This window comes from Jaculus jaculus, chromosome 1 (assembly GCF_020740685.1).
Source record: "Jaculus jaculus isolate mJacJac1 chromosome 1, mJacJac1.mat.Y.cur, whole genome shotgun sequence".
NCBI classification, from domain to species: Eukaryota; Metazoa; Chordata; class Mammalia; order Rodentia; family Dipodidae; genus Jaculus; species Jaculus jaculus.
The window spans coordinates 339,179,483-339,193,975 of NC_059102.1; the positions used below are offsets into that span (position 1 = coordinate 339,179,483).

At 39.7% G+C, this 14,493-nt stretch overlaps 1 protein-coding gene across 1 annotated transcript in view; it reads left to right on the top strand.

Moving 5' to 3' along the window:
• The window catches only part of Spata17 (spermatogenesis associated 17), a 201,843-nt gene that overhangs the window by 105,360 nt on the left and 81,990 nt on the right, over positions 1 to 14,493 (top strand). The window contains exon 8 of the mRNA XM_045135438.1: positions 4,478 to 4,626. Within this exon, the coding sequence (XP_044991373.1) occupies positions 4,478 to 4,626 (149 nt within the window). The remainder of the gene's footprint in view (positions 1 to 4,477; positions 4,627 to 14,493) is intronic.

Here is a 14,493-nt window from a genome sequence, read left to right on the forward strand (position 1 = left end):
ATAGAAAAGATTATTGCTATTGCACATAACTTTGTAGGAAATGTGAAAATTGCATGATTATCTTATTGCTGTGACCAAATGCCAAACAATAAGTGCTTTATTGTGTTTCATAATTCAAAGTTGTACAGTTGTCATGGCAGAAAAGACATGCAGGAGGAGTAGATCACGGCTGTGACAGTAGGAAAAAGAAGCTGCTTGCTCGCATCTGGGTAGACCAGAAAGCAGAGACAAGACAGAAAGTGGAACTGGGATATAAGCTTCAAAGCCCACGCCCTGGTGAATCACTTCCTCTATCATGGTCCCAACTCCCAAATTCTCTATAACTTCCTAAAACAGTGCCAACAGCTGGGGAAAAGTGTTGCAAGACATGACTCTGAGCAAGAATTTTCAAATCCAGAGCAGAAAGCATAGCGCTAGTAAATAAGTTGGAAATACCTGGGAAGACAGCTGAACCACACTGACACAATGTACAATATTCTCAGTGTTAAACATTTATCATGTAATGTTATTTCATAAGTGATATGTAATCTTTTCATGCTTTCTTAGCTGTTTGCTTTAAGCATGCTTTAAAAATACAGTAGGATTCCTCTCTATTTTTTGTATTCCTTCTTGACCATTATAACTACACTTTCTCAACACAGCCTGAATATAAGCATTTTTATTCCATACACCGTATTCCCTTCAACTATTCTATTTGCAAAGGTATATGTGTATAAATATGTCTAGTATATAAGGAATGCCTAGATTTAAATCTAAGAGTTATTTTGAAATATACTTATATTAAAATACATATAAATGATAAATATTCATATATATCCATATGGAAAATTGCTGGATATGAATATGTAGTAAAGAAGAGTAACATATGCATTTACTTGGAGAATATATAAAGATACAGAGCAATTTATAAAAGCTTTTTAGTTTTTGAGGGAGAGTATTGCTAAAAAAAAAAAAATAAATAAAAAATAAACAAGAAAAGAAAAAAAAACAGAGTAACCCCAGGCAGGCCTCAAACTCAAGGAAATACTCTTGTCTCAGCCTGCATGTAGTGGGATTACAGGCATGCACCATCATGCCCCAATCAGAGGAATTTATAAACAGATATTATTATATATATGCAATATGTTTATGTACATATACTTCTCAATTATAATATATAGCAAAACACAAAATGATCTCAACTAAACATGCATATATATATAATTTTCTTCTACCTACTATTCCTTTCTTCTCTTATTTTGTTTTTTTTAAATTTTTTTGTTGATTATTTTTATTTATTTATCTGAGAGTGACAGACAGCAAAAGAGGAAGGTAGAGAGAGAGAGAATGGGTGCACCAGGGCCTCCAGCCACTGTAGACGAACTCCAAATGCGTGCGTCCCCTTATGCATCTGGCTAATGTGGCTCCTGGGGAGTTGAGCCTCAAACCGGGGTCCTTAGGCTTCACAGGCAAGCGCTTAACCGCTAAGCCATCTCTCCAGCCCTCTTATTTTGTTTTATAATTTTGTCGTTTTCTTCTTTCCCTTTCTCCTTCCTTCTTTACCTCATGTTCCTATTTCTTCTCTGGGTATGTCCTGGCTTCCATCATGTCTTCTCCTTTTCCATTCTTTTTTATCTTGTTCTTTAATTTACTTTTCTCTTTTGCTTCCTTTCTACCTCTTTTAATTCCTGTTTCTCTCCTTCTGTCCTTCCATTTTCCTTTCCACCTTCCTTTTATTTTTTCATAGTGGCATTGCATTATGTCCTTTGACTAAACTATATTTCCTATATGTTACATTGGAATAAAAAGGTCTGTTCATCATTGAGAACATTTGAGAGTTGTACCAAAACCAATATTTATTTATTTATTTGTTTATTTATTTACACACCAGGATCTCTTGCTACCACAAAGAATGCCCAGCCAGCTTGACCTGGGTAGGTGTGGAATTGAACCAAAGGCAACAGCTTTATCTTTAACCATTGAGCAATCTCCCCAGCCCCTCAAATGCCAATATTTGGACAGAGTATCTACACTTCATGGGTGATTTCATGAATGTATAGAATAATTCTAGATTTTAAAGTATGTACATTATTACTTAAGCTTTAAAATCTTTAAAATGCAAGATAAATATAAACTAACATGTAGTGTTTAAAGTATATTAAAGCATACATATATTTATTTAACTTTTATAACCAAGATGTGGTAGAGATAAGGGTTAAAACACTGTAAAGTTCTAGCTAAGAGTCTAGGAAGACTTTGTACATGTGGGTTGGTGGTTAGAAATGAAAACAATGAGTTTGAAGTTATTTCTAGAACCTGGGATCCATGACACTTCAGGCATGATTGGGACAGGGATGGCCTGAGATCTGAAAGGCAAAATAACACTTTGGCAAGAAAGGCACATGGCAGATATGTCATTTTCACTAATAAATGTGGATTACAATTGAGCTCAAAGGCAAGACAACAAGATAAAAATATGCGAACCACAAATGAAAGACCCAGGGAGATGATCACAGAAAGGTTTCATAAGAAACTCAAAGGATAGACTTTATTCTTCTTAAGTTGATGCCTAAGGCTCCATCTGTTTATTTCCTGGTCTCAATGGAACTAGTAGCTTCCATTAAAGAATTATAGGATATATCTTATGTTTGATGCAGGTATCTTTAGACAACAAATATTGGAAGTTTGGATGCTGAGGTGACCATAAGTCCATTTGTGTCCTGACATCTTCAAAGTCATCGCTTTCAATGATTAACTTATTTCTTTGATGCTACTATTTCCCAAAATCCCTTTTATTCTCTTCTTGAACTAGTTGCTACTTTCAGTGACAATACTTTGCTACCATTTGAACTACTTATTCTATTCTAAGTGGCACACTAATAGTATCACACCTTACATAATTTGGGAGAAATTTTGTGAAAGTTTTTCCATTTTGCATCTAATGAAGACAGATGTAGAGAGATAATTTATACTCATAGGTATATAGCCAAATATTAGTTCTTAAGCAATAGAATTTGACAAAGAACAAGAATATACCATAGCCAGGTATGGTGACACACGCCTTTAATCCCAGCACTCAGGAGGCAGACATAGGAGGATCACCATGAGTTCAAGGCCACCCTGAGTTTACCTAGTGAATTCCAGGTCAGCCTGGGCTAGAGTAAGACCCTACCTTGAAAAAAAAAATAATATACCTTAACAATTTGTTTTCATAATAGCAGACATGGAACTATGATACTGTATCTTTAAAAAGTAAAGTTATAATAAAAGTCCATTAACTACTTTCAAATATAGCAATCCCCCTGTCCAGCTGTGAGAAGTACAGATGATACTTACTTGCCATTTGTGTTATTTACGGTCCATGACTTTTATGGTAACTGGTTCCTATTATTGGTTTCTATTAATGTAAAACATAAGTGAACATAAATGAGGCGTGAATCATTTCTTTTTATTAGCCCCACAGTCTTTACTCAGTGCTTGCAGAAACTCCAGCTGCGTCTTGTTAGTGATAACCTATTTAAAGAAGGGATTTTAAGAATAAGGAATATGATTAGAAACGTTTGTCCAGTTTGCTTGACTCTCCTCTAGGACAATACTAGTGAAGCGAGGGACAGGGAGCAGCACGTCAGCAAGGACACAGCAGAGCCGTGGCCGCCTGCTCTGCCTACTGTGCTGCACACAGCACTAATCGCACGGGCAGCGCCTTGGGCCTCCCGTGCGTCACCGTTGTCTTCACACTGCAGACGCTCCTCTGGTGTGATGTGTGTGACTAAGTCATTGCCATTAGTACAAGAGTCATTGAGCAGAACTCAGCATAACCAATAAAACCTAAAATGAGTTTAAAGAAAGAGAGAGAGGATGTTTCTATGTCTAGGGGATCACGAATTAACTATAACCTTTAGCAGTCACATAAAAGTTTTCATCTAATGAAAAACATGCCTATGTCTGTGTGTAAGTGCACATTTAGAAAGTATGCATATAACTTCTCACCCATGTTTCCACTTACACAAAGGTACAATAATCATAATTAGTCTTAGCTGAAGAACTGTGCCTTCAAAGTTAGAAAATAAGGCAATACTTAAGAGCATATTTCTAGAACATAAGTGATATTCTTGTTTTTTATATTCTTGTGTTTTCTAACTCAGAGATAAATAATGTTTTAAAAAATAACTTAGGGTTGGAGAAATGGCCTAGTGGTTAAAGTCTTTGCCTGGAAAGCGTGATGACCTGGGTTTGATTCTCCAGTACCTACGTAAAGCCAGATGCACAAGATGGCACATATATCTGGAGTTTGTTTGCAATGGCTAGAGGTCCTAGAGTGCCCATTCTCTCTGTCTCCTTCTGTCTCTCTGTGCTTGCAAATAAATAAATAAAACAACAAACAAATGAAATTAATTTAGTAAACTTGCTGTACCTTGTAGAAGCTCCCTACCCATAGTGTTTAGTAACATGTCAAAATTTGCCCATGATGGAATTTGTGTCTCTCCTGTCTGGCCAGGGTCCCTTCTGGGACATCAATGAAGTCCTGGAGCAGCGCTACAAACCGCTGGAGCCAACGCTGAGGGTGGCAGAACCTATCAACCACTTACAGCTGGCCAGGGAGGAGCTGAGAAGAGAGGAACGGATGCTAAATGTGAATGACAAAATGTAAGTTTTCAGCTGTAAAACTGCTGGAGCTTGTTGGGTGGCTTCAGTCTTTGGATACCAGCTCTTCCCACGATCACAGAGAGTCATTTGAAAGGAAAGGTGAAGCCACTCTTAACCTGTACAAGTGATCAATTTCAGCATGTAAATGCCAATGACATCAGTTTTTGATGACAAGAAATATACCATACCACTTGAAGGAAAAATGCAAGTCTGTATGCTACTTCCTCCCTCTAATATGAGCATACACATTTTGTAAAGGAAAGGCAAATTCAGTAGTTATGCTTCTGTGAAGAAATAGCTTTTAATTATCTAATTAAAGCTTATGCATTTGTGATGCTTCTGAAATAAAATTTAATAAAACAAAAACATTTTTGGGACAAAATTTCACTGGAAGTCAATGATATAATAGGTTTGTTAAATCAGGTATAATGAGATAGGTTATTTATGACTGAGGAAAATGAAAGAAAGGGGAGGATCTACCAGGCACTATCTTTCTCTATGAAACCTCTTTTCTGTTAAGGTATATTGGAATTAATAGAGTCAAACATAATTTATAAGTGGACAATTTTAAATCTACAATGGCCTTATTGTTATTATTGTTATTATTCTATGATGTCTCCTATAATTGCCATTGTAATGTTTCTTATAATAACATTTTAATACTTTATATATTAATTGATGGTATTATTATTATGTTATTATAAGGTCTTACAGTTACAATGTAGTAATTTCAGTATAATATAAAATAACATTATAAATTGTTATATAATGATTTATCATAACATTCAAAAGTACCATACACTATGGGTTCGAATTGTCATACATGATGCATGATTACTTATATAATAGTAATTACAAGTAAATTAAAATGTGTTTTCTTATATGAACAAACTAGAATTACTTTTTATTTCTTAAGAGTGGGGTTTGAATTATTTTATTAATCAGAAAAGGTATATATGCTTTAGTACAATTAAAAGTTTTTGAAGGGACTTGAAAAATAAAGATATTCATGCAAACTAACAATAACAAAAATAACTTGGCACACATATCAAGTAATATTTTTTGGCTTTTCTTTTCTTTTTTTGGTGTTCTGAGACAGGGTTTCCCTCTAGCCAAGGCTGATCTGAAATTCAGTATGTAGTTTCAGGGTATCCTCAAACTCACAGTGATCCCTTACATTTGCCTCCCAAATTCTAGAATTAAAGGTGTAAATAAAGTTTTTCATTTCATAGCAACAATTTGGAAATAATTAACTATAGCATGTAGAGCAAATTATTTCAGTAATATGCTACTATCCCAGTAAAAAAATAAAGAAATTTTTCTTGTAAATGTAGAAGGGAGATTTATTTTGCCACAGAAATTATGAGACTAATGCTGCTCAGATTTACTGAAGCAAAATATAGTTTTGTCATAAATATTAAAGACATATTACTAAAAGTCTTTTTGTTTTTAGATTTGGGTCTCAAGTAGCCAAGGCTGGCCTCCTCCTTGGAACCCTACTGCCTCAGCCTCACTAGTGCTGGGGTTTCTGGTGGGCATCATCTACACACAGTTCAGAATCATTTTTCTAACTTGAACAAAGACATGCTTAGAAATATGATTGTTGACTGAAATAGCTGAAATTATTGATCATCTCATTGACAGACCTACAGAAATCTTTGTATATCAAAGGCACTGGTATCTTGTCTTAGGATTTTTCCTTAATAATTCCTGAATGATCAGATATCAATGTTCCCAAGTAAAGGTGTACAGTTTTTACTTTCCACAGAGCACAGGTAAGTACATCAGTCCTATGGTGACCCAAAAACCTTTATTCTGAAGTTTTCGGAGGTTGAACAGTATTTCTGAGATTATCAAGCCAATAAGAAACAAAGTTGCAAATGTTAAAGAAACTACCCCAAAGTTCAAGACTATCCACTATATTTTTAGCACCTACTCTAAATAAACAATCTTGATAACTGCCTGGATAGTCCACTGTTAGGAGGATGGAATAAGGATTTTTGGTGGCTTCACCTGAAGCCATTGTGTAGTTCACTTGCCCTGCATGGCCCTTAATTATGCCTTATGGAGCAAATAAACATCAAGGTTTTATATCTTTGCTAAGAATATTTTAATGCGGAGGCTCCATGATAGTTTAAATGCACATATCCTCGTTAGCAGCAAGTGCTTGTTTTTTTGTGATTTTTTAAAATTTATTTTTATTGTATCTATATTCAAGCAAGGAGACATAGAGAAAAAAGGGACAAAGATAGAGGGAGGGGTGAGGAATGGGCATACCAGAGTCTGCAGTTGCTGCAAATGCACTCCAGGAGAATGTACCACCTTATGCATCTGGCTTCATGAGGGCACTGGGGAATCAAACCTGGGTTGCTAGGAATTGCAGGCAAGTACCTTAACAACTTACCTATCTGTGCAGCCTCTCTTGAGTATTTGTGATTGATCTTCCTCATTGTCCCGTTTGTGGAACCTGTAGGCGGAGGTCATTGATGAAGAAGCTGTGTTTCTGGGGTGCACATTGAGGTTATTAGCCTAGCCTACTGTGTGTGCAGAGCCTGCTCACTCTTATTACCTCTGTGCTGAAGAATGTGTGAATATGTGAGCTGGTTGTGTTAATACCCCAGCTGCCTGCTGTGCCATGAATTTACCACCATGATAAGCTTAACACTCATGATGACATGTCATAGGGGGAGAGAGAGAAATGAGTTTTGGGACTGTGTCCATAAGACGGCGGTGTGTTTTAGTGGAGGACATGAGCACTAGGACTGTGTCCATATCACGAAGATGGCGGTGAGCTTTAATAGAGGACATGAGTGTTGGAACTGTGTTCATATCATCAAAGATGACAGTGTATTTAGAAGAGGACAAGAATGTTGTGACTGTGTCCATATCATCATGAAGATGATGGTGTGCTTTAGAAGAGGACATGAGTGTTGGGACTGTGTCCATAAAATCATGAAGATGACAGTGTGCTTTAGAAGAGGATATGAGAGTTGGGACTGTGTCCATATCATCACGAAGATGACGGTGTGCTTTAGTAGAGGACATGAGTGTTGGGACTGTGTCCATATCATCATGAAGAAGACAGTGTACTTTAGTAGAAGACCTGAGAGTTGGGACTGTGTCCATATCATGAAGTTGATGTGTACTTTGGTAGAGGACATGAGCATTGGGACTGTGTCCATATCATCATGAAGATGACAGTGTACTTTAGTAGAAGATCTGAGAGTTGGGACTGTGTCCATATCATGAAGTTGATGTGTACTTTGGTAGAGGACATGAGTGTTGGGATTGTGTCCATATCATCATGAAGATGACAGTGTGCTTTGGTAGAAGACATGTGCATTGGGACTGTGTCTATATCATCATGAAGATGACGGTGTGCTTTTGTACAGGACATGAGCATTGGGATTGTATCCATATCATCATGAAAATGACGGTGTGCATTGGTAGAGGACATGAGAGTTGGGACTGTGTCCATATCATGAAGTTGATGTGTACTTTGGCAGAGAACATGGGCATTGGGATTGTGTCCATATCATCATGAAGACGGCAGGGTGCTTTAGTAGAGGACATGAGTGTTGGGACTGTGTCCATATCATGAAGATGACGGTGTGCTTTAGCAGAGGACATCAGTGTTGGGAATGTGTCCATGTCATCATGAAGACGATGGTGTGCTTTAGCAGAGGACATGAGTGTTGGGACTGTGTCCATATCACCATGAAGATGACAGTGTACTTTAGTAGAAGACCTGAGAGTTGGGACTGTGCCTATATCATGAAGTTGATGTGTACTTTGGTAGAGGACATGAGTGTTGGGATTGTGTCCATATCATCATGAAGATGACAGTGTGCTTTAGTAGAAGACATAAGAGTTGGGACTGTGTCCATATCATCACGAAGATGACGGTGTGCTTTGGTAGAGGACATGAGTGTTGGGACTGTGTCCATGTCACCATGAATATGACAGTGTGCTTTAGTAGAGGACATGAGCGTTAGGATTGTGTCCATATCATCACGAAGATGACAGTGTGCTTTAGTAGAGGACATGAGCATTGGGACTGTGTCCATATCATCATGAAGATGACGGTGTGCTTTAGTAGAGGACATGGGCATTGGGACTGTGTCCATATCATCATGAGATGACGGTGTGCTTTAGTAGAGGACATGAGCGTTGGGACTGTGTCCATATCATCATGAAGATGACGGTGTGCTTTGGTAGAGGATATGAGCATTGGGACTGTGTCCATATCATCATGAGATGACGGTGTGCTTTAGTAGAGGACATGAGCATTGGGATTGTGTCCATATCATCATGAAGATGATGGTGTGCTTTTGTAGAGGATATGAGCATTGGGACTGTGTCCATATCATCTTGAAGATGACAGTGTGCTTTAGCAGAGGATATGAGAGTTGGGACTGTGTCCATATCATCATGAAGATGACGGTGTGTTTTAGTAGAAGACCTGAGAGTTGGGACTGTGTCCATAGCATGAAGTTGATGGTGTACTTTTGTAGAGGACCTGAGCATTGGGATTGTGTCCATGTCATCATGAACATGACATGGGGCTTTGGTAGAGGTCATGAGTATTGGGACTGTGTCCATATCATAATGAAGATGACAGTGTACTTTAGTAGAAGACCTGAGAGTTGGGACTGTTTCCATATCATGAAGTTGATGTGTACTTTGATAGAGGACATGAGCATTGGGACTGTGTCCATATCATCATGAGATGACGGTGTGCTTTAGTAGAGGACATGAGAGTTGGCTCTGTGTCCATATCATCATGAAGATGACGGTGTGCTTTAGTAAGGGACATGAGCGTTGTGACTTTGTCCATATCATCTTGAAGATGACAGTGTGCTTTAGCAGAGGATATGAGAGTTGGGACTGTGTCCATATCATCATGAAGATGACGGTGTGTTTTAGTAGAAGACCTGAGAGTTGGGACTGTGTCCATAACATGAAGTAGATGGTATATTTTGGTAGAGGACATGAGCGTTGGGATTGTGTCCATATCATCGTGAAGATGACAGTGTGCTTTGGTAGAGGACATGAGTGTTGGGACTATGTCCATATCATCATGAAGATGACGGTGTGCTTTTTGGGGACATGAAGTAGAGACTGTGTCCATATCATCACGAATATGACGATGTGCTTTAGTAGAGGACATGCGTGTTGGAACTGTGTCCATATCATCATGAAGATGACAATGTTCTTTAGTAAAGGACATGAGTTTGGGACTGTGTTCATATCATCATGAAGATGACGGTGTGCATTAGTACAGGACATGAGCGTTGGGACTGTGTCCATATCATCATGAAGATGACGGTTTGCTTTAGTAGAGGACATGAGCATTGGGACTGTGTCCATATCATCATGAAGATGACAGTGTGCTTTAGTAGAGGAAATGGGCATTGGGACTGTGTCCATATCATCATGAGATGACAGTGTGCTTTAGTAGAGGACATGAGTGTTGGGACTGTGTCCATATCATCATGAAGATGATGGTGTGCTTTAGTAGAGGACATGAGCATTGGGATTGTGTCCATATCATAATGAAGATGACGGTGTGCTTTGGTAGAGGACATGAGAGTTGGGACTGTGTCCATATCATGAAGTTGATGTGTACTTTGGTAGAGGACAAGAGCATTGGGATTGTGTCCATGTCATCATGAAGATGTCGGTGTGCTTTGGTACTGGCATGAGCATTGATATTTTGTCCATATCATCATGAAGATGACGGTGTGCTTTGGTAGAGGACATGAGCATTGGGACTGTGTCAATATCATCATGAAGACGGCGGTGTGGTTTAGTAGAGGACATGAGCATTGGGACTATGTCCATATCATGAAATTGATATGTACTTTGGTAGAGGACATGAGAGTTGGGACTGTATCCATGTCATCATGAAGATGACAGTGTGATTTGGTAGAGGACATGAGCATTGGGACTGTGTCCATATAATCATGAAGATGACGGTGTGCTTTTGTACATGACATGAGCATTGGGATTGTGTCCATATCATCAAAAGATGACAGTGTGCTTTAGTAGAGGACATGAGAGTTGGGACTGTGTCCATATCATCACGAAGATGACGGTGTGCTTTGGTAGAGGACATGAGTGTTGGGACTGTGTCCATATCATCATGAAGAAGACGGTGTGCGTTAGTAGAGGACATGGGCATTGGGACTGTGTCCATATCATCATGAAGATGACAGTGTACTTTAGTAGAAGACCTGAGAGTTGGGACTGTGTCCATATCATGAAGTTGATGTGTATTTTGGTAGAGGACATGAGCATTGGGACTGTGTCCATATCATCATGAAGATGACAGTGTGTTTTTTAGAGAACATGAAGTAGAGAGTGTGTCCATATCATCACGAAGATGACGGTGTGCTTTAGTAGAGGACATGAGTGTTGGGACTGTGTCGATATCATCATGAAGATGACAGTGTACTTTAGTAGAAGATCTGAGAGTTGGGACTGTGTCCATATCATGAAGTTGATGTGTACTTTGGTAGAGGACATGAGTGTTGGGATTGTGTCCATATCATCATGAAGATGACAGTGTGCTTTGGTAGAAGACATGTGCATTGGGACTGTGTCTATATCATCATGAAGATGACGGTGTGCTTTTGTACAGGACATGAGCATTGGGATTGTGTCCATATCATCATGAAAATGATGGTGTGCATTGGTAGAGGACATGAGAGTTGGGACTGTGTCCATATCATGAAGTTGATGTGTACTTTGGCAGAGGACATGAGCATTGGGATTGGGTCCATGTCATCATGAAGATGACGGTGTACTTTGGTAGAGGACATGGGCATTGGGATTGTGTCCATATCATCATGAAGACGGCAGGGTGCTTTAGTAGAGGACATGAGTGTTGGGACTGTGTCCATATCATGAAGATGACGGTGTGCTTTAGCAGAGGAAATGAGTGTTGGGACTGTGTCCATATCACCATGAAGATGACAGTGTACTTTAGTAGAAGACCTGAGAGTTGGGACTGTGCCTATATCATGAAGTTGATGTGTGCATTCGTAGAGGACATGAGAGTTGGGACTGTGTCCATATCATCATGAAGAAGACAGTGTGCTTTAGTAGAGGACATGAGCATTGGGACTGTGTCCATATCATCATGAAGATGACGGTGTGCTTTAGTAGAGGACATGAGCATTGGGATTGTGTCCATATCATCATGAAGATGACGGTGTGCTTTGGTAGAGGATATGAGCATTGGGACTGTGTCCATATCATCATGAGATGACGGTGTGCTTTAGTAGAGGACATGAGCATTGGGATTGTGTCCATATCATAATGAAGATGACGGTGTGCTTTGGTAGAGGATATGAGCATTGGGACTGTGTCCATATCATCATGAGATGACGGTGTGCTTTAGTAGAGGACATGAGCATTGGGATTGTGTCCATATCATCATGAAGATGACGGTGTGCTTTGGTAGAGGATATGAGCATTGGGACTGTGTCCATATCATCATGAGATGACGGTGTGCTTTAGTAGAGGACATGAGCGTTGGGACTGTGTCCATATCATCATGAAGATGATGGTGTGCTTTGGTAGAGGATATGAGCATTGGGACTGTGTCCATATCATCTTGAAGATGACAGTGTGCTTTAGCAGAGGATATGAGAGTTGGGACTGTGTCCATATCATCATGAAGATGACGGTGTGTTTTAGTAGAAGACCTGAGAGTTGGGACTGTGTCCATAGCATGAAGTTGATGGTGTACTTTTGTAGAGGACCTGAGCATTGGGATTGTGTCCATATCATCATGAACATGACATGGGGCTTTGGTAGAGGACATGAGTGTTGGGACTGTGTCCATATCATAATGAAGATGACAGTGTACTTTAGTAGAAGACCTGAGAGTTGGGACTGTTTCCATATCATGAAGTTGATGTGTACTTTGATAGAGGACATGAGCATTGGGACTGTGTCCATATCATCATGAGATGACGGTGTGCTTTAGTAGAGGACATGAGAGTTGGCTCTGTGTCCATATCATCATGAAGATGACGGTGTGCTTTAGTAAGGGACATGAGCGTTGTGACTTTGTCCATATCATCTTGAAGATGACAGTGTGCTTTAGCAGAGGATATGAGAGTTGGGACTGTGTCCATATCATCATGAAGATGACGGTGTGTTTTAATAGAAGACCTGAGAGTTGGGACTGTGTCCATAACATGAAGTAGATGGTATATTTTGGTAGAGGACATGAGCGTTGGGATTGTGTCCATATCATCATGAAGATGACGGTGTGTTTTAGTAGAAGACCTGAGAGTTGGGACTGTGTCCATAACATGAAGTAGATGGTATATTTTGGTAGAGGACATGAGTGTTGGGACTGTGTCCATATCATGAAGTTGATGTGTACTTTGATAGAGGACATGAGCATTGGGACTGTGTCCATGTCATCATGAAGATGACGGTGTGCATTCGTAGAGGACATGAGCGTTGGGATTGTGTCCATATCATCATGAGATGACAGTGTGCTTTAGTAGAGGACATGAGCGTTGGGACTGTGTCCATATCATCATGAAGATGACGGTGTGCATTCGTAGAGGACATGAGCATTGGGACTGTGTCCATATCATCATGAGATGACAGTGTGCTTTAGTAGAGGACATGAGCGTTGGGACTGTGTCCATATCATCATGAAGATGACGGTGTGCTTTAGTAGAGGACATGAGCATTGGGACTGTGTCCATATCATCATGAAGATGACAGTGTGCTTTAGTAGAGGACATGAGCATTGGGACTGTGTCCATATCATCATGAAGATGACGGTGTGCTTTAGTAGAGGACATGAGTGTTGGCACTGTGTCCATATCATCATGAAGATGATGGTGTGCTTTAGTAGAGGACATGTGAGTGGGGACTGTGTCAATATCATCATGAAGATGATGGTGTGCTTTTGTAGATGATATGAGCATTGGGACTGTGTCCATATCATCTTGAAGATGACAGTGTGCTTTAACAGAGGATATGAGCGTTGGGACTGTGTCCATATCATCATGAAGATGACGGTGTGTTTTAGTAGAAGACCTGAGAGTTGGGACTGTGTCCATATCATGAAGTTGATGTGTACTTTGATAGAGGACATGAGCATTGGGACTGTGTCCATGTCATCATGAAGATGACGGTGTGCTTTTTGGGGACATGAAGTAGAGACTGTGTCCATATCATCACGAAGATGACGGTGTGCTTTAGTAGAGGACGTGAGTGTTGGGATTGTGTCTATATCATCATGAAGATGACAGTGTACTTTAGTAGAAGACCTGAATGTTGGGACTGTGTCCATATCATGAAGTTGATGTGTACTTTGATAGAGGACATGAGTGTTGGGATTGTGTCCATATCACCATGAAGATGTCGGTGTGCTTTGGTAGCAGACATGAGCATTGAGATTGTGTCCATATCATCATGAAGATGACGGTGTGCTATGGTAGAGGACATTAGAGTTGGGACTGTGTCCATATCATGAAGTTGATGTGTACTTTGGTAGAGGACATGGGCATTGGGATTGTGTCCATATCATCATGAAGATGACAGTGTGCTTTGGTAGAGGACATGGGCATTGGGATTGTGTCCATATCATCACGAAGATGACGGTGTGCATTAGTAGAGGACATGAGCGTTGGGACTGTGTCCATATCATCATGAAGATGATGGTGTGCTTTGGTAGAGGACATGAGATTTGGAACTGTGTCCATATCATAATGAAGATGACGGTGTGCTTTGGTAGAGGACATGGGCATTGGGATTGTGTCCATATCATCATGAAGATGATGGTGTGCTTTAGCAGAGGACATCAGTGTTGTGTCTGTGTCCATAAAATCA